The sequence below is a fragment of the Tenrec ecaudatus genome, chromosome 13 (genome assembly GCF_050624435.1).
Source record: "Tenrec ecaudatus isolate mTenEca1 chromosome 13, mTenEca1.hap1, whole genome shotgun sequence".
NCBI classification, from domain to species: Eukaryota; Metazoa; Chordata; class Mammalia; order Afrosoricida; family Tenrecidae; genus Tenrec; species Tenrec ecaudatus.
Window position 1 is genome coordinate 33,676,689 of NC_134542.1, and position 23,741 is coordinate 33,700,429.

The 23,741-nt window shown below is 44.4% G+C and overlaps 1 protein-coding gene across 1 annotated transcript in view; it reads right to left on the minus strand.

Annotated features, from left to right (window-relative positions):
* Positions 1–23,741, minus strand: part of PARD3B (par-3 family cell polarity regulator beta) — a 1,162,664-nt gene that overhangs the window by 493,409 nt on the left and 645,514 nt on the right. Inside the window, exon 11 of the mRNA XM_075530369.1 lies at positions 9,132–9,317. Within this exon, the coding sequence (XP_075386484.1) occupies positions 9,132–9,317 (186 nt within the window). The remainder of the gene's footprint in view (positions 1–9,131; positions 9,318–23,741) is intronic.

Consider the following 23,741-nt stretch of genomic DNA (forward strand, 5'->3'; position numbering starts at 1 on the left):
GGACTCCAGGCAAGGTGACACCCGATAGAAGACAAAGATTGTCTTCCATAAATCCTCCTCCAGGCTTTACATAATCTCACAACTATATTTGTCTACCGTCATTTTGCAAAGCAAAAGCAACACACACCAAAAACACCTACCCTGGAAAATAATTTTGCATTCAGATCAAAATACTTTTACTACATTTAAAAAACAAATGCATTGAAGGGGAAAGAAAGAACCATGATTTTAACACACAAATTAATCTAAAAAGGAGAGAGGAATGTTAAGAAGCCGAGAATCATGTAAATTCTTTTAAGGAGTATCTATGCTAGCAAGATGTTTAAATCGAAGGTCCTAGCACATTTGAACCTAGCACATTATTGAACTATACTCCAATAATCTCTCCACCCCCAGTATCTTTTGGATTACTGTGAACCTGTTGAATAGCTACTTATCCTTCAAAGCCAGACTCAGCAGCTGGCTTTGCTTCCAGGTTCCTCTCACCCACAGACACAATGAACCACCCCAGCATCTCAACACCCATGGTCTTTGCAGCTTCTTCTAGTGTAGTAGAGCTGTTGCATAATTTCATTTATTATAAAGTCGTTTTAAGTTTTTCTGAAACTCTGTTGAAGGTCAAGAAGTACTTGCTGAATTGAGTTACTTAACTCTTTTGCTCAGGTGCCCTGAATCTAAATTTGGCTACAATACATAAATTGTTTCATTTGCAAACTCTAACGAGGAGAAACTAGCTCATGGCATCCTGGTCTGGATATGGCTGCATATTTTCAGAGAACATTTATGTTTCTAAAGGTAAGCGTGGTTACTTTCTGTGGACTGACCACATGTCCACTTGTTCAGCTCTTCCACAATTTAAACTTTGCTTATCCATGTTCGCGGTCCTCTTAGGCGTCTCTGGTCACTTGTCTGTCACAAATCAGTGACGTCTCTGCAACGTTCTCTTTACTCAGCGATTCTCCCAAGATGGGAGTTCTGGATAGCGGAGGGGTCCTTTTTAAAAACATCCAAACATACAAGGAGACTTCAAGGGATTCATGGGAAACTGGAACATACAGATAATGAAATCTTTCCATAAATGTCGGAAGCAGCCCTGTGCATAATTTACTGCCTTCAAATGGATTTCAATGGACAGGGATCCTATAGGATTTGTAAGGCTGTAAGAGGCTATAAATCACGCAGGGAGCGGGCCATCTCGCCTTGCTGCTGGGCCGTGGCTGGCAGGCTTGAGCTGCTGAACTTTGAGGGGTCAGCCCAGGGCCCAGTCTCCCCTCTCACCAGGGCTCTTTTCCAACAGTGTACAAGGTGGCATACATAAGCATCCTGCCACCTCTACTCTTGACGTAATCAAGTTTACTGGCAGAATCGCTTCAGAAACCCCGCCCCAGGGCCCTCACAAGTCTTTGCTGGCCTCTAGGTGGGCCTCCCATTCCCAGCCTCCCTTTCTCAAGTTTCTGTCCTCTTCTATTTCACTCTCCTTCGATCGCTGCCCACCTCCTGCTGCATTCTTCCCTTTTCATCTACTTTGGCCTGCAAAATTGATATTCAATGTGTTTTAAAGGCATAATTCATAAACGGTTCACAAACAAACGAGAACCTCAGCGCCTGGGTGCACGTATTAAAAGGATGACTACTACCCGAATGTGGTGGCTTTCTTGCTTGTTTAGTTTTATTTCTCTTTTGGCTTCCTTTCGTTCCTCTTTAGCCATATGAGCCGTTCCCCTGTTTTTGTTGAGATTACTGGAAATGAGGTCACTAGAAAAGTGGGCCCAGTGCAGAGTTGCTAGAACAAGTCTCTGCCCCACGCGTGAGCTCAGCCGATGCGGACACGTTCATGTACCCACAGTGACGATGGAAGCAGCTTGGCCGGGTAGCGGTGCTATTTTCAGCGCCAAAGCCCGTCCATAATGGTATATCAATTTTGTCAATGATAACTTTCTTTTTGCTGAGCAAAACCGATCCCTATTTCTGCAAGCCCACTGAGATCATCATGGAGTCCAAAATAGACCTCGACAACCATGTAGGGCTCCAACATTATATTCAGCAGGCCGGAATTACCTCCTGTTTGTATGCCCTTGCATGAAATAAAAATGCCAAATCATAACAACCGGCAAGGAAAGCAATGGCACAGGGGGCCTGGTGAGACGATCAAAGTTGTGCGAGAGCCTGTCCTTTATAAAACAGTTACTGCTGCCGAGATCCACACACCACAACCTTTATTATATGAATTAGCCACTACTAACCTTTCCAGCTTAAAAAAAATGTTTTTGTAAAGAAAGGGATTGGTTAAAAATCAGTGGCGTGAGATAATTTGTGGTTTGCTTCTACCAGGCGAGGCGTTTCCAGGTGCCATTGACCTCCCGGGGCCTGCAGCCCTCCGGTCAGAGCCCTAAACTTCTGAGAGACACTGGCTGGGTGTCATGAGCCTCAGGGTTCCTCCACTGGTAGGAAACATGATCAATTTTAAGAAAAAATAGAGACTTGAAGAAATCATTTAACATTAGTGCTCCTTAAAAAGCTGTCCCTTTTATCTCCCTTTGAATTCATTAATTATAGATCGGCCACATGATTTATAGATACCAGCAGAGAGGCCGGTGGAAAGTGCTCACCCTGGGAACCCAACTGGACCACTGTTAAGTAGCTTGGCTGCTGCTGAAGGTTCCGTCTTACTGATGCTGAAACCCAGCCCAAGCAGCACGCTCCCAGACGTGGAGGGCTGGCAGTGCCTCTGCAGCGTGAACTTGTCAATAAATCACATTGGAGTCCTTTGTAAATATTGGCATCGCTGACATTAGCTAAAATTCACTTTTCCACCCAGCACTAAATGGTTCAGATGATAAAATTCTGCGTCTTTCAGTGAGAGTGGACCAGATTTCCCAGGCACATGAGAATCGAATTACTTAAATTATGTCTATTTCATATTCTGAGTGCATGCATTTGCAATTAGCTATGTCAGGCATTTTTCTTTCATTAAATTTCATCATCATCAAGTACTTTTTATTAGGCACAAGCCTGGCTAATTAATTTTCTAGAGAATAACAAGGATTTTAAAATTCATTCCTTCTAGTGAAGATCCCTTAAAGAATTTACCTGATCCATGACATATTTTTCTTTAGCAACAATTGCTTCTCATTTTAAATTTTACTTCGTATTTCAAAGTTCCTATGGGATATATTCTGCCCTCAACATCAGTATATTCAAGTAAGAAAGATCACTTGGAAGCAGTATCATATACTCCATGGGGACTGTCATCTTGCCTACAGTGTGTTGTTTTCATTTAAATCACTCTTCCAGTTAGATATATGTATTATATCAATATTAAGTTATTGTTTTCAAGACAGAAAATGAAGTTTAAATGAGCAAAGTCAGTAGATGTAAAATGCATTTTACCCTGTAAAATATTCAATTCAAACAGTATGTCATAAGAAAGCCACGGAAAAAAAAAAGAAAGCCACGAAAAAACTACCAACCTCTGAATTTGAAAGGATTGCCAAAGGAAGACCAGCTACCTAAGGTCTTCAAAATGATCAACAAGACACGTCTATTTCTCTTGGGGTGGGGGATGGGGCGGTGGAATGTTTTGTTTTGTTTTGAATGTGCATTTGGAGATGGGGAGAGTTTTTCTCAAGATTTTTCTTTCTTTCCCTAATGAGAGACATTGTATCTTTCTGTTTGAAAAAACAAAATAGTCATGTTTAATTCCAGCCACAAAAGGGAAAATTTTAGACAATCACTGTCATAAAACTTCAAATCTCACCCCTAGCAGAGTTCTCAGTTCATGCATTTCTATGTAGCATGTTTTGGTTGCAGTAGCGGTCGTCCCGTATTCCTGGGCAAAGGCATTGGAAGAATGGCAAAAGCCAAGATGGGCTATGAGCACTGAATACATGTGGTTGTTTCTGTGCATTTACATCGGTGTTCTGAGAAGTAATGCGTTGGATGCTCAGCCCAATGGTTGCCTTGTGCATTGAGGGGATAGCTAAAACTGATGTGTGTGTGTGTGTGTGTGTGTGTGTGTTGGTGTGTGTCTGTTGGGTGGGTGGGGCAGGTTCCCAGAGTCCCCCATCACAAAGCAGCCAGGAAGGCAGATGTCTTAGCCTCACATCAGAAGGAAAGCAGTGCTAGATTTTGCTTCTACTCATAGAGACTGGAAGTTCAACCTTGCTGCTAGTTGCTGTGGAAGCAGTAGTGACTCAGGGTGAACAGAACAAAAGGTAGCCTGGCCCAACTCCATCTTCACTGTCTCCCCTTCCAAGGAAGGGAAAGCTCCTGGTTTCTTTTTCTAAAAGTAATTTGTTTGTTCTTCTGGTGGGCCATGAAATAGTCAACATTCGTTGTCAACATAATTCAAAAGCATCCTTTTATTTGCCTGTCTTGTGTTCTCCACTGTCTAGGTTTCCTATGTGCAAGGGAGTTTCAAAAAGTCGGTGGGGAAATTGAGTCGAAAGATCATGGAATTTTCCATGAGTGTTTGAAGCCCCCTTGTCTAGAGACAGAGGAGAAAGCTGTAGCTTCCTACTCCTATAAATGGTTACAGTCTTAGAAACCCACAGGGGGAAGTTTTACTCTGTGCTATATGGTCCTTACCAGTTGGAATTGCCTCAATGACAGTGTGTGAGTTGAATGTATCTAAGATAGTTAACAAACTGGATCTCTAAAAACGAGTTCAGCAAGAGATAATTGTGAATTGGATAAACAGAATTGCTCACTCTTCCCTTAGTGTGTAGCAGGGACTTCCTTCCAAGTATGAACCCTGGAGTAGTTGACTGCACATCTTTTCAAATAAAGACTTTATCAGTTTTATTAGAAAGATCTTCAATGGAGGATACAAAGCAGTGGTCTGGGTGGAAAGGGGTGGGGGGAAGCACTAAGAGGCTCTCAGTTATAGTCACACCAAGGCTTTTACACCTGGAAAGAAGTTTGCTTGTTTTTGTTTATACCAATGGAGGGCCCCAGAAGAGTACAGCACACAGAATCCACTGGATGAATTTGGACACAATTTCAAGGTAGTTCAGTTTTCAAAATCCACCTTCCCTAAAGGAAAACACACCTTGAGAACCAATTAGTGGTGTGAAGGGCCCAGAGAAAAAGACTGAGCTCCGCTAGCAAGATTATTCTGTGGATTTTGGTAAAAATCGTGGGCCAGATGCTAAGGTGGATGTTCCCAGGCTTAGCTCCTGTGTGGGTGCCCCCAGGGACCCCACAGTCTGCTACATTCCGTTACATTTGTATCTGCTGAACAGGGACGGCAACAAAGTCTCAGAATAATTTCCAGAAGACATAATCCTGAATCATAAAATAGGTGGCAATTTTCTGAGGAGTTAACAGTGGCTTATTGGAAGGGCAGAAAGAAAATTTAAAAAAAATAATAAGCAAAAAGTAGCGCCGCTTCCCAGATTTATTTGATCAGGTTCATTTGTATGCCACGCACGGGTATTTACCCTTTAACACTGCAGAAGGTAAACCTCACAACTGCACATGATGCACCCACAACAAGGCTAAGTCCATGCCTGACGCCTCCTGACTGGTTCAGATCGGCTCTGTCCGGTGGTGTTTAATGGTGTGATTGTCCGACTCAGCAGACCAGTGTCAGGAAAGAAATTTACATAAATGGAAAGTGAAATCTTCCTGCAAGAAACAGGATAGTTAGAAAGTGCTTAGGTAAGGAGAGGCTCACTTTACACAAACATTTATATACATATTAAAGCTGCCCGCCAGTATCTGGGTGAACTTAAGTTATAGTCCATAAAAGAGCAAAGATGTTTGCTTTTAATTTCTGAAAAAGACATCTCAGTTTTAATTTTACTTGGAATGAATTCTGCAAACAGAGCTGTCACTAGGAAGAAGGGTAATACCAAGCCGGGATTTACAACTATGGCCAAGGGCCCGCCTGCAAACACACATGGTTAGGGGGCTTGTGGAAGGACAACTCCAGCGTGATGGTCCTTCCACTAGAGGACTGGGCGTGCAAAACAACCAAAGGGTTGGGTAAATCTCTAGAGTCAGACTGCCTGCGTTCAACATTTGGTTTAATCAAAGCCCGATATTAGCCCATATGTCCAATACCAATCTATCATCTATAAAGTCCTCTTCAGACACACGCAACACATGCAGTGATGCCAAGTACAGGAAGGTCACAGGCCAGTGGGTGGAAAGTCTTGTGGATCCAGTGGCAGTGGGAGCATCTCAGTGCTGGCAGGTGTCTCCACGTGATTCCTTCAGCTCCAGGGCTCTAGTGTAGCTTCATGTGTCCAACAGGAATGTCTTACAGGGAGTGAATGTGTGTCCTGCCTCCTGTGAGCTACTTATCTCCTTAGTGCCTCCAAATGAGGTCATTAAGCTATGACCTGAATGACAGAATAAACTTCACCCCTTCACCCTTAATAGTCTCAAGCTGGCACCAGATTATGTAACTACCACAGAAGTTTCTGGTTGTCCGGTTTGGAAGCTTCACAAAGCCCTGCAATCTGCAGCATCCCATTTGATAGCATGACACAGTAATAACAGCATCCCAGTGTGGAGGTGAAGAAGGAAGAAAGGTGATGTCAAAGACTTCCGCGTGGTGTCTGGCATGTACTGAGCATCTAGTCCTTGTCCAGTGCTGTCGGTTGTGGTGTTGTTCTGAAGTTTGTCTCCCTCTGCTCCCATTTCTATATTTCAGAACCAGATGGGCAAAGCTGGGAATATCATTGATTGAAGGATTGGCAGTATTTCTCGGCCTTTCTCTGCACCCACTCCCTCCCAGGTGAGAGCCTCGCTGTGGACAGAGTATATTTTTCTGCTCTCTGAGGTTTAATTCAGCCACTGCTGTGTGTATAACGTGGCAATGCTCCAAGGTCAGGTCTAATGAGGGTGATTTCCGATGATTCCGTCATGGCATGGCAAGAACATACTAAGTTCAGCTGCAGCTCCATGAGGAGGGCAGATAACTGGACCCGGTGGAATCTGCAGACTGAGGGTGGGATAAAGAGCCCCTTAACCTGGCTCTGAGCCAACCTGGATGCACAGGAGAGGTGTGAGGGATAGAAAGAAGTATCGTCTGACTCTTTATTATGCCAGAAAAGCTACCAGATGAAAGAGTGAAATTCTAAAGTTGTTTCTTATTGCCCAAGGGAAAAGGCATCCCCTCAATATGAAGTGAGATGCTAAGGACAAGAAGGCAACTGCATCTGGGGAGCCACAGCTCCATAACCAGACGCGCTCTTATCAGATCTACCTTGGCCTCTTTGGCTTTCGCTTGGAGAGGACACACATTAATGATATCAAGATTTCTTTTTAAAAGCTACTATTTAAGCCAAAAAAGCCTTAAAATCACACACACACGTTAATATTTACTCTATCGGGGGCACTAGGCTGGGCACTTCACCTGCATTCTCTCTTTGGCTCTCACAAAATCCCTGAGAGTGGGGGGCTGCTCATCTACAAAGGAGGAAATTGGGCTTCAGAGTGGGAGGGGGCCTGGATGACCTCCACAGAGGTAGAGAGCAGACGCAGGTTTCAAACTCCAAGGGTGACGTCGGACAGTGTAAGACATGACAAAATAATACTAATTTATCAATTATCAAGGGTTCATGAGGGAGAGGGGAACGGGGAGGGAGGGGAAAATGAGGAGCTGATACCAAGGCCTCAAGTAGAAAACAAATGTTATGAGAATGAAGAGGGCAACAAATGTAGAAATGGGCTGGACCCAATGATGGATGTATGGATTATGATAAGAGTTGTTCAAGCCCCCAATAAAGTGATTAAAAAAATATCTCACCCAGGGCCTGAGATGGTGGAGATGGTCAAGATAATGGCTATTATCGCTCAAATGTGCATTTTCCAGCTTCATCCAAATGAAAACTCCCTGCCAGCCAGTTGATTCCCACAGTACAGAGGAGAACTGCCCCTTTGGATTGTGGAGGCTAGAAACCTTGAAAGGGAGCAGACAGTCTCCTAGATGTCCCTGGTGAGTTTCAAACGGCTGACCTTGCGGTTAGACATTCAAAGCTCCCCACAGACCCATCAGGGCTCCTTCCCATGTCATAGTCACTGGAATTCCTCAATCCCTTTATTGTAAATGTATTAACTTATGCAATCCTTACACCACTCCAGCCACCGACAGCAATCCCCATACTGTCTCTGCGTTGAATCTGACTCCTAGCAAGCTTAGAGGGCAAACAGGACGGCTCCGCGTGGTCCCCAAGACTATTTTTCGTGGCAGTGCACAGCCTCCTCTAGACTCTGTGACAGCAGGTGCACTTGAACTATCTACCTTTTGGGGAGCAACCCCTTAACTTTGAACCCCGTGCATCACCTTAGGATCTCACACACTGAATGCTATTTATCCTACTTCTCCCACAGGTAAGGAAGTGGGGTGTAGAATGTCAAGGTCTTTGCCCAGATTCACACACAGAACATTCATGGTTGAGCTTGTTAGAGCACAGCCAAGTCGGTAGCAAAGCTGAAGGGGTTCCTGTTAATTGGTACAATTACCCCCCCCCACCCCAACACCACCACCCCCCGAACGTGAAAGGGCCAAATCATTTTCTTCCTTCCTCCCTCCCTCCCTCGCTCCCTCCCTCCCTCCCTCCCTCCCTCCCTCCCTCCCTCCCTCCTTTCTTTCTTTCTTTCTTTCTTTCTTTCTTTCTTTCTTTCTTTCTTTCTTTCTGGAAATGGATATGCTTCTCCAAGTGTTCAAAGGCAAATATGCCTTCCCAGCACCCTGGTTACCTTCAAGTGTAAAAATGTGATAAATGACCTTTAATTTACACTACACTCACAGGCCCCGCCGAGCCTCCATTCTTGCATGAACAATTCTCTTATTTGCTGCCTTTATGTTTACTTGTTTTTAGTTTTGTGTTCCTGATTGTGTATTTTTAGATTCGACTGCCAGGCCATGAACTCGAAGTAACAGGAGAAATGCAAAAAGGAATGCTAATCAATATAGCATCTTTTTTTTTTTTTTTAAAGAAGGCTCTCCAGGAAATAAAAAACTCCCCCGAGGTTGGTTGCCAGGTCTCTGTTCTCACATAAACTCCCTACACCCGGCTGAAAGGCCTCAGTGGTCTCGGGCCTTCAGAGATTGGCCCCATCTCACTCCCAAGTCTAAGGGCTGCCTTTCCTTATCCGCACACGTCATTCCCACCTACCTTAAAAGCAGCGCCTCCGTGGATGACGGATTTGATGAAAATCCCCAAGTCTGTTCCGCTTTCTCGGGACTTGTTCCCTTTCAAGCTCACCCCGAGCCCCGCAGAACCGGAGTCATTCAGGGGGATCTCGAAGGTGAGCGGCTCTGTGGTCTCCAGGGACAGGGCACAGCAGTCAGGTTCTCCTTGCTGTTGGGGACAAAGCACACGGAGGAAAGAGTGATGACTGATGATGCAACCAAAGCTCTGCCGACGTAAGGGCTGGCACAAAAGCGCTGGCCATCCATCACACATTTCTTACTGCCCAAGGCCAAGGGCAGGCCCTAGGTCCAACCAAAACTGAGATGGCGAGAGAACAAGAAAGCAAGTACTTCAACAAAGCCAGAATGCTAGAAGCAGATGGACAAATACAGTTGACCATGGCCTTTTTAGCTCTTACTTAGGAGAGGACACCACGGTATCAAGATTCCTGATTTCCAAGCACAGAGCTGCAGTGGGGCTTCAGGTCTGGGCACTTGATTTGGGTTAGGCAGCAGTGTACAGTGCGAGCTGCACATTCACTGAGTCTTCACACAGCCACCAGTGAGCTCTGTTTGACCACTGACCAACAAGGAAAACAGATTTCCTCCCCACCAAATGGTACTCTCAGTCGAATACCTAACCAATCTTCTTCCCTAACCAACTTTGGCAAGAGTCTTCTCACCCCCAAGGCCTTGCTGGCATGGCCAGAATGGAAATTGAGCTCCCACGCTGCCTGGTTCTGAGTCTTCCCAGCAAAGGTGGTGGGAGGACCCAGAACCAAGTCTAGAACTTTTTCTAATATGCTGTCATGTTCTATGTCTGTATCCCTCTTTCTCTCTAGTAGTCCCGGCTACAACTGTGAGCTACTGATGTGCCACCAACATGATGGCATGCCACATTTATTCGGCTCTCCGTGTTGTCTAACTAGCACTGTAGGCACGAATCCTGGGACGCCATGATGGCAGCAGGCACGTGGAATTCCTCCTCCAGGTGATTGGTTTTGTCTTTGTCCGATTTGAGAACCAGCCAGGTAGGCCTTTTGGCCCTCTCGGAGCTGCACTGCTTTTGGGGGGTAGGCACAGGGGTCACCACCGCACCTCTGGCACTGGGGAGGGGCACCGAGCTCTGAGGGGTTACTATTACTTATGGTCCTCAGAGATGATCATTTGATGGGGGAGAGTCACACAATTTGACACACCCCATAGGCATTTGACAAATCAGCAGAATATTCTGAATTATAAAATGGCTGGGTGTGAGGCGGGAGAAATGTGAGGTACCACACGAGACGTGCCTTCAGTTGGGCTGCATCTTCCAGAAAGATATGTTGAAGCCCTAACCACTGTCACATTGTTGGGGTCATAGGGTCTTCCTTTTGTTATCTTTTGGGTCCAGTGAGCTGTGTTTTATAACCAGGGAGTGACACACAAATAGAGTGAGGTAGACACGGCATGATGAGGGGGTCCCTCTTCACGAAGCAAAAGAACCCCTAGGATAGCTACCAGCCACTAGGAGCTGAGCGAGAGGAGACAGGAGACACACACACACACACACACACACACACACACACACACACACACACACACCTCAAACCTCTGAGTTTAGACTCCTTTCAATGTGCTTCCATTCTTTAAAACCACCAAACCGAAAACCCAACCAAATTCACTGCCATCAAGTCAATGGTGACTCACAGCTACTGCCCCTGTGGGTTTCAAGATGGTAAGGTTTACAGGAGTAGAAAGCCCAGTCTTTCTCCTGTGGAGTTGCTGGGGGTTTCAAACTGCCGACCATGTGGATAACAGCCCCATCAATGCAGAACCACTGCAGCGCCCCGGCTCCTCTTAAAGCCACCAAATCAGCTACATTCTGGCGGCCCTGGGACAGGACGGCAAGACCTTCGAGATAATGTAATCCCCAACATCTTCATTTGACAGATAAATAAGTAGTGCTTGGTGAATAAACTTATTTACTTCTGGGACATATTTGGCGTCTCTAATTGTTATAACATTCACTACATAAGGTAATGACTATAGAAGGGGCAACGAGTCCTTTAAAAAGATCATTTTCTTTTCGTGTTACAGAAATGTGATTTGTAATGGATATTCACTGAATTAAATTTCAGCTTCTCAAAACGCTGCTTTCAAGCTGCACCTTCGGTGCCATTCTGTTTCCTGGACCTAAACAAGACGATTTTTCACTGGGATTATTGATGTCCTGTTACTAAGAAGAAGAATAAAGAACACTGAGTATGATAGCACAAGACACATGTAGTCCATAGGTCTCTAGTGAGAAGAATGTAGTTGATCATATTTGGTCCCAAGTGTTTGGCAGGACACAGTCGTGGAATGGATGGAAAAGTGCGTTCCACCTGGCCATCCTGCTGGGAGCTGCTCCTGCTGCCCGGACAGCAATGGGAGACCCGGGCAGAGTGAGCAACAGGAGAGTCTGCAAGGGAGAGATCCCAGGAGGTCCGTGGTTCCTTCCTTTCTGTAAGGAAGTGTAGGGCATCTCCTCTGACGTGTACTCTGGGGGAGGGGGGGGATCTCATGTAAAATTACACATTAAAAAAATACCGTGAGTGTCTGAATGCCAGGCTCAAAACAACAGCGATGAAGTCAGAAGGAGCAAAGGGCCCGTAATTAAAAAATGAAACAAAGATTGAGGGGTCTGATCCAACCGACATGGCACTTTCAACCCCATCAAAAAAGAGGAAACTGCCCACGCCTCACTGTTTAGGAAGAGTTCTTCCACTTAACTGTATTCTGAATGAAGCCAGCCGTAAAGATTTCGACAACAGCTTGTTTGAAAGAAACGGAATGTTATCGCTTAATTTAATCAACCTATTACCAGGTACTTTTTTAATGAACTCATTATATTATTATTCTAAGAAACAAATCTCATTATTTGATTCAAACCAGATATATCTTTTTTTAAGTGGAATATCGGAGTGAAATACTAAATATAAACACTTTGCCTTCATTTTGTCTTCTCAAATGCCTGATTTAGAATCAATAGCATTTCACAATCATTTGTTAGTGGGTCTCTCTGGGATTTGGCTTAGTTTATTCTAATAAAAATCTACTAGATTAATATAAATTTTTAAAAATAGCTTTTCTGTTTATAAGCCAATGACTACCATGGTAAGAGAAATGATAGGAAGCTTCTCTGTTTTCTTTTCTTTTTGTGTTCTATCCTGGACCAAATGACACAAGGGCCAATTCTGCTTGAATAATACCTTCGCACTACTTTATTTTATAATCAAATCCATTTTCGTTTAGCAACTGTATCTAACTCTCCATAAGATTGATAGTCGAAACTTGAACTGACCCCCTTCATTTATCACATGGGTGGTGGGCGCAAACTAGAGATAACAGTATTATGGTTATCTTTTCCCTTGATTCTTAATTTATCTTTCTAAGTCCCTCGTGTCAGAGAGTTGAAAATGCATCAACTACAAACAACAGAAAAGCCCTTGGCTAACATGGAGTGCTTCCGTTCCAAGGGTTTGTACAGTAGTTTGCATCCTGCTCCCAAAATGCTGCGTCTCTTGACCCACGTGGCTGTCTGACTACATGACAGTCAAATAGGACCATGTTAGCCATCCACAAATGTCAAGGTGGGGTCCCGGGGAGTTTAAGTATGATGGCCACAATGTTAGGCTCTTACTGGCTCAATTATACCGTGCGACTGTGCCTCAGCTTCCACTAGATCCGGCCACAAAACATTCCAAGACAGCTCGCGACAATAAGGCAAGACACCATGCAATTTCACATTCTCCACTCCAGTTCCGTAATGTTTTATACCTTTCTTATGTTACACCAGGCTCAAGCAATAATTAGTGGTCTCTAATTATACCCAACTTCCCAATGGAGAAGGAAGACATTACTGTAGTTAACATAGCCATTTCCTCTGTGAGAAATAAATGTTCTTTTACCTAATGTACCAAAAAAATCAATATGCTGAATGTCTCTTTTCAATAATCTTAGTTCAACTGACAACTCTGTAAGTTCAACTCAAATCTATTCAGACAACCATTTGCTGCTTTAGCAGGAGGGAAGAAAGGACCCACAATGCTCCCCTGTGGCACGTTAATGGTGTAGCAGGAGCCCTGGGTGCAACGGATTGTGCAGGAGGCTGTGCACTGGAAGGTCAGTCTGTGGTTGGCCAGCACTTCGGGGGAGAAACACGTGGTTACTTCCACAGAGTTGCAGCCACCAGACGGACCCCTGTGGCACTGTTCTACTGTCTTGAAGGGTCACTGTGAGTCTGAGTGGATCTGTTGCCAGGGGCTTGTGGTTTTGCTTGTTTCTGGTGAATGATAGGAAGAACCTAACAGACTTCAGACCTTGGGTCTTCCCTGGCTTCCTGGCTTCAGGAGCGGAGTTCTTTCTACTTTCTGTTGGCGATTTCCCTTACGTGTCCCCTGCAGACTCCCAGGGGAACAAAACACCCCAAGAGGCAAAGCAGGTTTGGTAAAGGAACACCTATGAATTCCTTTTGTATTATTTATCATCATTGTTTCTAATTTTTCGCCACTGGAAGTCATAATGTTACCTATGAAGGGGCTTCAAACATTCATGGGAAAATAGAATTCTTTATTAATTCCATTTTTTCCCTCGGATTCATTGGAGCTCCCTCTTACAAAGCCTCTTAGGTTTCGACAGCCCGTCTCAGGCCAGGTGCCCATGCGGCCTGGGTATGTGCATGTCTTCATTGTCTAGAGCTGTTACCACTAGTGGACATCCCACCATTTCAGGAGACAGCATATGAGCAGGAACCAATGGTGCTGTAGGAAGAAGTTCAAACTGCACTAATGCATTAACTGAATGCATTAACCAAGAACAAGGTTCCAGGAATTGACAGAACACACCCTGATATTTCAGAATGCCGGAGAAGCACTGAACGCTCTCACTCATCTGTGCCAGGACATTTGAAAGACCTGGCCAATGGGCTGGAAGCAATCCATATTTGTTCCCATTCCAAAGAAAGGTGACCCAACAGAATGCTCAAACTATCGAGGTTGCACACAAGTAAAATTTTGCTCAAGATCATCCAACAATCAAAGCAGTAACTTGACAGGGAACTGCCAGAAGTTCAGGCTGGATTCAGAAGAGGATGTGGAACAAGGGACATCACTGCTGATGTCAGATGGATCTTGGCTCAAAACAGAAAATCCCAGAAAGGTGCTTACTTGTGTTTCATTGGCGATGCCAATGCATTTGACTGTGTGGACCACAATAAACTGTGGATAACCTTGAGAAGAATGGGAATTCCAGAACACCTCATTGTGCTCAGGAGGAACTTGTACATGGATCAAGAGGCAGTTGTGTGAACAGAACAAGGGAACACTGCATGGCTTAAAATCAGGGAAGATGTGGGTCAGGCTGTATCCTCTCGCCACCCTTGTTCAATCTAAATGCCAAGCAAATCATCAGAGAAACTGGATTATTTGAAGAAGAGTGGCATCAGGACTGGAGTAAGGCTTATTAACAACCTGGGGTATGCAGATGACACAACCTTGCTTGCTGAAAATAAGGTGGAACGGAAGAATTTGTTGATGGAGATAAAAGATTGTAGCCTTCAGTATTGATCTCAACTCAATGTAGGGCAGACTAAAATCCTCCTCACAAATGGACCGATAGGTTAAGCCCATGATCCATGGAGAAAAGAGTGGAGTTGTCAAGGATTTTGTCTTGCTTGGATACAATCAATGCTCATGGAAGCAGCAGCTGAGAGATCAAACGTTGTAATGCATTAGGCAAACCTGCTGCAGAAGAGCTCTTTAGAGTTTTGAAGAGCAAGAACGTTACTTTGAGAACTAAGGTGCCCCTGACCCAAGCCATGGTATGCTCCACTGCAGCACATGCCCGTGAAAGGTGGACACTGAATAAGGAAGACTGTAGCACAATTGATGTATTTGTATTGTGGTGCTGGAGAAGAATACTGAAAGCACCATGAAATGCCAACAAGACGAACCAATAAGGACGGGAAGCCTTCGTCTTACATACTTTGGACATATCATCAGGAAGGACCAGTCCCTGGGGAAGAACATCATCTTTGGTACAGTGGAGTGGCAGTAAAAAGGAGGAAGGCCCTCAGTGAGCTGGATTAACACAGTGGCTGCATTGATGGGCTCAGGCATGGGGGCAATTGTGAGGATGGGGCAGGATCATGTAGTATATGATTCTGTTGTGCACAGGGTTATCATGAGTCAGAGCTGCCTCGATGGCATCTAATACCACCAAAAAACTATAAAACAAATATCACAAGCAGAAATGTATTCTCTTACACTTTAGGAATCTCTCACTGTACCCACGCCCGCACTTACCCGTCTACCTACGTAGCTATCTTACCCTTCGCCCTCATCTCTGCTCATCGATTGGCAAGGTACAAAGGCTGGTTATGGAGGAGCACAGGAGTATACACGATTGTTTTCTGATTTATATTTCTCTGCACTATTTCCCACTGCACTTCTACAACTTCTTATCATTAAAAACTAAATGTTTTAAAGGGTTTAATGCAGGTACAAGAACGATTTGCTACGCTATTGTACTGTCCAGCTTTAGAAAGAGTAAACACATGTCTGTAATCATATATAAAACATACATACACAGTTTATAATATATATACCGTATGCATGCACACACCAGGGACTTAAAAAAGGTCATAGAAAATTTGAATTAAAAATAATGGCATTTTCCCAGGAACTTCTGAAGCCTCTCAGTGCCTTTGTGTGTGTGTGTGTGTGTGTGTGTATGTTATATAACCTATCATCATGTTTATTATATATAAATTTTAATATAATAACCATTACACAGGTCTTGCTAAAAATAATTTTAAATGTTATTAAGCAACAACAAAGAAATCAAAACATGAAACTATTGTTTCTTCACAAAAGCTCCCACCATCTAGGTCTCTGCACTTCTCAATCTCTTGCTGGCTCTTCCCTGGAGAATTCTGTGCTCCTCAGTTTGCACCACATCAAACCGCAGTCCGGGCACCTTGAGGGACTCAAGCCATGTTCCTTTTCAATGTTCTTTGAGTTTGGGGAATAGAAAGAGGTCTGGAGGGGCAAAGTCTCAGCTGTAGGGGAAATGTGGCAAGGTTTCCCAACAAAATTCTCTTGGGACAGCCCTGGAGACACTCAAAGAATGAGTAAGTGCATTGTTGTGATGGGAAAACAGATTTTGGCAAATTTTTTGGGGGTGTTTTCTTGTTTGTTTGTTTCCACCAAAGCTGTTTTCAATATTCTTAAAGTTTCTTCATCATAAGCGTCTGCAATTGTCCTATGTTTTTTTTTGAGAAAATATATCAAGATTGGCCCTTAGAAATCTCCCAAAATAGTTGCCACAAACCTCTGAGCTGAGTCTTTCTGTCTCTTGGAAGCTACTACTTGGATTGGACCTGTTTTTTTGATGGGTGGTACCCTAGTGAGACAAAGACAATGCTGTGATCTGAGAGATCACAGACATGTCTAAACACGTTTGTCTGGAATAAACAACATGAGCTGGAACCCTAGTGGCGATATTGTTTTATATGTGTATGTGTGTGTGTGCACACACATGTGTGTATGCATATGTATATATGTGAATGTACACTATATTTATAGCTCTGATCAGCAATCACTTCCGCATTGCTAAAGCCAATGCTTCAACACTTTTTTGGGGGGATGTATCCAAAATGGGTTTATTAGAATGGCTTCCCACTCATCTTGATTCAGGGTCATCTTTTAGTGCTGCTTCCGTCTGAAGAATCATCCTCCTGTGAGCCTTGCTTTTCCTCCTGTCGGCTGACAGAGGACAGTAGAGCAGCCAACACACAAAACTACTGTTTGTGCATGGCTGAAGACCGTGGTGATTTTATAGCAGCCTGGGCAATTGACATCCATGAAAGTAGGAAGTGGGGCTCTGCACCAGGCACTTCTTCTTGTGTTTTCTCTCCTCCTCTTCGGGAGAGGGGTGAAGAAGATCCTTTGAGAGAGGCATGATCACTGGAGAAGTCGTCGTCACTGCCAGACAGGCAAGTCTCACTTTTCATTCACCTGATCTGGCGGTCACGTTGGACCCACCTGTCAAGGCCTCACTCCCTGCCATGGAGTCAGTTCTGACTCAGCACCCTGCACGACAGGGCAGGACTGCCCCTCTGGGTTTCTCAGAGGGTAAATCTGTAGGGAAATAAAAAGCCCTGTCTTTCTCCTGGGGCGTGGCTGTGTTTTAGAGGTGCTTATCTTGTGGTTAGTAGTCCAATGCGTAACCACTGCACACTGTTTTTCTCTTTGTGATCACTGTTTCCTGGTTTGCCTCTATTTCCCTATTGGTCCTTATTGTTCCTGCTCTCACTAAGGATGCTCCAGAGATTGCTCCTCAGACTGCTTCTCTGCTCACCCATGCTTTCTGTTTAAATTCTCTGTCTAACCTCATGGTTTTAAATACTGTTTGCACCTCAGTGACTCATAAATCCACCCCTCCACCCCTGCCCTCCTATAACAGATTTCTCCCTCGTGACGCCATTCGAGCCGAAATCATCGCAGTCCAATGGATCCTCCCCTAACCTGTGCCTCCTGAAGTCAGCTCCATCTGAGCAAAGGGCCGACTTTATCCTCAACAGACCTCAAGGCCATCCTGCAGCTCCTCCTCCTGTCTTGTTCTGCATCACATCCATCGCAACGCTGCCCGCTCTGGCCAAGAAACACACTCAGGACCCTCGCCCTCTCTCTCCACCACAGCTTCTCTGCTGATGCTACTGATGCTACCTTTTTTCTGACTCCCTGCTTCTAATTTTCTCCTCCTCTGGCGGCTTTTCAACACAGCAGCTAGAAAGGTCCTGTTAAAACAAATGCTCAAAACCTTGCAGCCACCTCCCATACCACTCAGAGAGAAAGTCCAAGTCCTCCTGGCCTTTTACAAATGACCGCCGAGGACTTCCTGTCCTCTCTTCCTCCCGGGCCGGCTGCTCGTTCTGCGCCTGCCACGCAGCCAGCAGACCTTCTTGGCAACCTGCATGCACCACACATGTGCCCCCAACTCCTTTTGCCCTGGGTATTTGTGAAGGTGGAATGGCTGCTGGGCTAGAACTACCAACCTTTCAATGAGCAGCTGAGCCACCAGGGCTCCATCAAAGATCTACATAACCAAATATCTGGCATCGTCTTTGACCATTACGACCCCATATTTCACTCATTGAAATGCTTATACATATTAAGATCTGCATGAAGAGAATTATAATAGCATAAAGTCATAGGGTTACAGGAACCATAGATGTAGCCTAGCCCAGCTCCCCTTTTGCTGGCCTACTCCCTGCTCCTTACTCACTGCCAACAAGTTCACCATGACTCAGAGTGACCCTGGAAGGCAAGGCAGAACTGTGGCTTTCCAAGGCTGTGAGTGTGCATGGGAGGCAACGAGCCTCATCTATCTCCTGCGGAGAGGCCAGTGGGTTTGAATTGCTGACCTTGTGCTTGGCCGCCCAATGCATCACCCACTCTGCCACCAAGGCTCCTAGGAGAGATGATGACCCGATTCCTCATTGAGTTAACATTAAGTCTTCACTGAGGTACCAAGATATGTCAGGGCGAATCACGTGTGATTAAGTTGATCAGTTCGCAGATTTAAATTGTATCATGTACCTCAAATCACAAGCAAACGCTGCTGCGAGTAGTGCTTATATTATATCAAGTTTGGGAAGTGCTGTGATCCGGTATCTAGTACCTATTTAGACATATATAACATGCAAACATGCAAACACTCACATACATAAATTAATGTTCCCTAAGACAATGCTGACTCAGAGTGCAATACATTCTGATACTTTGGCTACTACTTATTCTTTTTAAAAAATGAATACAATCCACTCGATTGATTTTGAGCCCCAGTAATAACTCATAATTTATAGCGGCATTATTTATGTTACGTCAGGCTGTGTGTGAGAGAGAAAAATACTACAGAATCAATGGGTCAGCAGATGTTGACCGTCATGTCTTGCCTACATTTCAAGGTATGTCGAATGTTTTAATCTATGCAGTCCTAGCCCTAAAACTTTCTTCTCTTCCACCACGGCTGTTTTTTGTTTGTTTGTTCGTTCCTATAACTATTGTACTGTTATCATCCTATCTACATCCCTTCCCTTTTTCTTCCCATTCAGTTAATTCCCACCCTATTTAGTTGTTCATTTTGCCCCAACATTCCCTGTGTCCTGAAGCCTAGTCAATTTATATCACAGTGGGAATCCAGAAATGCGAGTGGCCCATTCCTTGTCCTCAAGAATGACAAGCATTGCTGTTCACAAACAAATAAATACTTATCAAGAGTCACCTCTGGGCAAAACCATTCCCTGTGAAATGTCCGTCTTCAGAGTTTCCTGAGCATATAGAGTAAGGCCTTGCTGTTTCATTCAGAGTAGCATCTGAAGGGGGCGCTACGGAGTGTATGCACAAGAAGTAGCCAAGGAGACAGAGGAGGAATCCATATAGCAGGATTATGCTACGGTTCTAAGCATCCCCTAAACAAAATATCCAAAGCAATTGCTGGGGGTGAGAGACGGGGAGAGAGGCTGGAAGATGGATGGCTATGGAAGCCTCCGGATGATTAGCGTAAGGCTGTCCTAAGTGGAGCCGTCTCTGGAATCACAAATGTTCTTGTATTGCAAACAGCACTTGATTCACGCACGCAAGTAGTCATAACCCAGCCTCCCAAAGCCCAGGGGAGTGCACCCGGCTGCAGGGCCAGCGCTCCATTTCCCAGAAGCCCAGGTCAGGCCTGAAAGCATCCTAGCTGAACCTTTTAGGGCCCTCATTTCATTAAAGGCTGCGCTCTTGGCTCAGCGCAAGCCAGCTCTGGATGTCTTTGCCTTGCCTCCCCAAAGTGTAATTACTGTGTGTTGTGAGCAGCTTGCTTTATGCAAGAGTTGTGTTTCCCGTGCAATCATTTTGTCAATTATCAAAACCCAAACAATAGGGCCATAAGGAAAAAAAAAGTGAGTACAGTTTACACACACACACACACACACAGCAAAAGTCCTAGGCGCGCGCGCGCACACACACACACACACACACACACAGCAAAAGTCCTAGGCGCGCACACACACACACACACACACACACAGACACAGCAAAAGCCCTAGGCAATTCTGGCAGGATATTTTATAATACGCTGAACTATTGTTAACTTGTGCCTATGTAAATTCTAGGGGATTTAAGGTGATGAAACTTTTTTGTTACAACTAAACACATTTTTACAACAATGGAAGGGAGGAGACACCTGCAAGACACTTAATTTTCTGAAATTTTTTGATCTTCTGGAAAAGCACTGGTTAGCTATTATAAGCATTAAAGATTTTTGGCCAATTGGATTACATAAAATTCAGAATTGGAATATCATCCTAGAGTGGGACTCAGAGGTTCATCTCGGCAGCAGGGAGGCTTTGCATTGGAGACTGAGCTTCTCACAGAACAAAGAAAAGAGAAAGACGCAGGGATGCGCTGGCATGTGCCAAGGTGAATGGAGATCTAAGGATGATTTTTGTAATAAATGGCAGAAGGCTTTTCAACCTAAGGAGCCAAAAGGTCAGAAGTTTGAGCCCACCAGCTATCTCATTGGAGCAAAATGAAGTTTTCTGCTCTCATAAAGGTGTATAGGCCCGAAACCCACACGGGTACTTTGATATCGCTGTGCGTCAGGATTAACTGGATGGCAATGAGCTTCATTTTTACTCTTTTTGGCTACTGGTTTATAAATGAAACCAGCAGAACTCTGGGTGATTCACAAGCCAGTAAATTATCTTGTAACATATTTTGCCTGCCTCATGACATAGGTAAGGCTGAAAACGGAATCAGAGATGATAACACTGCTAGTTAAAAATGAAGTCTTCTGGAATACGCTCCAGATTGAGGCTGAACCTAAAGCTGCCTCTTACCCATGACTCATCTACCAAAACAAAACACCAGACCCATTGCCACAAAGTGGAATTCACTCCGAGCAACTGCTACAGGGGGTTTTCAAAACTGTAAACCTTTCCAGGATCAGACACCCTCATTTGTATTCCAGGAAATGGCAGCCGGGTGTGGACTGCCCACCTTGCAGCAAAAGAAAAGTATAAACTAATGCTGCAATAGGTAGGGGAGCAGTTCCTGGGAGGAAACGAAGCTATACCTATATGCACTCTCAGTGTGGGGGGGTGGGGTGGGGGTGGTAGGTTTCTTCCAGTGAGTCCTCTAAATGTTGATACTTTTAAATGTATGTCCCTTCTTGACAAAGCACACAGATAGTCATTTAAAAACAATGGAACCAAATAAATGAGGGAAGACTTTATAAAATGTCTGTAATTGGGAGACACTCTTCTTCTCTCCGTGTTTCTGAATCCCAGCCCCACAAAAGGAGCAGAGAAGGTCAAGCACTAAAGCTGAGGCTGATCTCTGGCTGAACTTATCAAAGAACAATTTTCATTAAGGATGAATGCAATACAGGAAAACAAATGACACAAAAGGCTATTCTTTATTGGCTGTTCAATATGCAAATGTCCTAATGGAATAGTAATTTGGAATCAAAACTAACAAAGTAAAATAATTCAGAGCCTGGTTTCCTTTAAACAACATGCCCCACTCCCAATGATGCCCACTTACAGTACCTATATCCCAAAATTAGCAAAATCAAGAGTGTAGTGATATTGACTACTGCTTATTCATTTTTAGATGAGAACCAAAGCAATGGATACATAATTTTTGTCATAAAAATAATATACTTTTAAAATCCAGATCACATCTTGTTGTGTTTTCCCCACAAAACAAGTACTTCTATTTTTCATATTGAGAAATTATAAAGCCTTTTGTTTTTGCTTCTTTCAGCTAAATGTGGACTTGAAACCAATGCCAAAGTAAGTTAAAAGCAGCAGTCCAGTGGTTAAAGTGCATGGACATGTTTTTATGTAAATGGAAGAGCCAAGAGGAACTCTATTAGCTTGATGTCATAAGAAAGGAAGTGTAATAGGCCTGATTCTAGGTACAGAAGGAACCAGAGGGAAGTTGAGTCTCAGGTAAACTACTTCCAGAATCGTTAACATCCTAAATACTTTGCATGCCATGGTCCCAGCCCTTTAGGGCTCTAAAAAACAACCCTGCCTTCTGAAAAAAACATGAAGCATAAAAGCTAATTAGCAGTACAATGAACGTAGCTTGTTGGTAAAGACACCTGCCCCATGCAGACCCCAGTTTACCTGTAAGCTAAGGGAGGCTGGTGTGGACCTGATTCCACTATAGATACCTTCTGATTCCCTGGCAGATAACACGTGCTTCTTGAGGGGGCCTGGCTCCAGGAAGACTTCATAGTGCTTCAAATACCAACCAAGCCAACCAAATGGGCTTTGGGAACCTCCTAGACATGAGTTAAAGATGGCCAGGTCTAATGCCCAGGTGCACAGCGAATGCACAGGAAGACCACCAGGCGAGAGTAGCTCTAACAGAAAGTTCTGGGGGAAAGTTCCTTGATTAGGAGCTTTTTCAAAAATTTTAAAAGCTTCATGTACAGCCAGAAGCTCAGAGAATACACCACTGTCACCAAACTTACCTGACCCTTGCTATCAAGCCAATCTATGACGCCGCACATAGCATGCTTCTTGGGCACCCACTGATTTCTCTCAGTTGCCCTTTGACCCAGCTCCTGGCATGGCTTTTCTTATGTCATCACACTGCCTCTGAACAGCTGTGGTCTCCAACTTACCAAGTGGGAAACTCAACAGAAACTATCAAGCACAAAACCAAAATAAAGTGGTGAGGATGAAATAACAAGAACATGCAAATAGAGGTACAAATATTTGTAAGGAAGAAAAGACCACCAGCCATAGTTAAAAAGCCAGGGGAGACATTTTTGTCATGGAACAAACAAGAAATACTTGAGCCTAGAGCAAATTCAGGTCAGTCAAGGGGTAGGTTAGCTGACCGAGTATCAAGTTCAAGCCAGCATCAAGCTGTTTGAGACCCTGGCCCATGGCTAGAGGGGCTCTCGCAGGGGGTTAATCTGACTAGATGCTCTCCATATGGGCTTTGGGCTTCCCCATCCTCTATCGCCTTCTACAAATTGGGTGTTCACGATTTAAGCTCTGATGTTTTTCCCTTAGCCATGTGTGCATTTTGTTATTGTCATCTTTGGATCAGACTGGCTGGTGTGCTTCTTCCATGTGGACTTCGTTGACTCCTCACTTAGATAGCTGCCATGCCCATATGGTTCCCTTACTCTGCGGTCACAGCTGCAGGCTTCCCCCTTGCCTCTCCAAGCCAGTCTTGGATGGGTTCTCATTATTAAAACATCTCCCATTCCTTGCACTAAAGTATTAAAACCTTTCCAACTGACCTGTAAGACTTGGGCATGTGCGAATCCTAAAACCACCACCTTACCTCTTCTACACAGTCCTATAGCAAATTTCACCTGGTGTCACTTTGCCGCTGATGTAAGCCTCTGTGTGGCTCTGAACCAAGCCAGGCCGCATGTTCCTCTCGGGGACCTGCACAGACTACATTCTGTTTGGTTTGCTGTTCACTTTCATGTGCCTCACCTGATGCACCAGGATGTACACAAAGCTTCGGGGATCCAATGCAAGACAAAATGT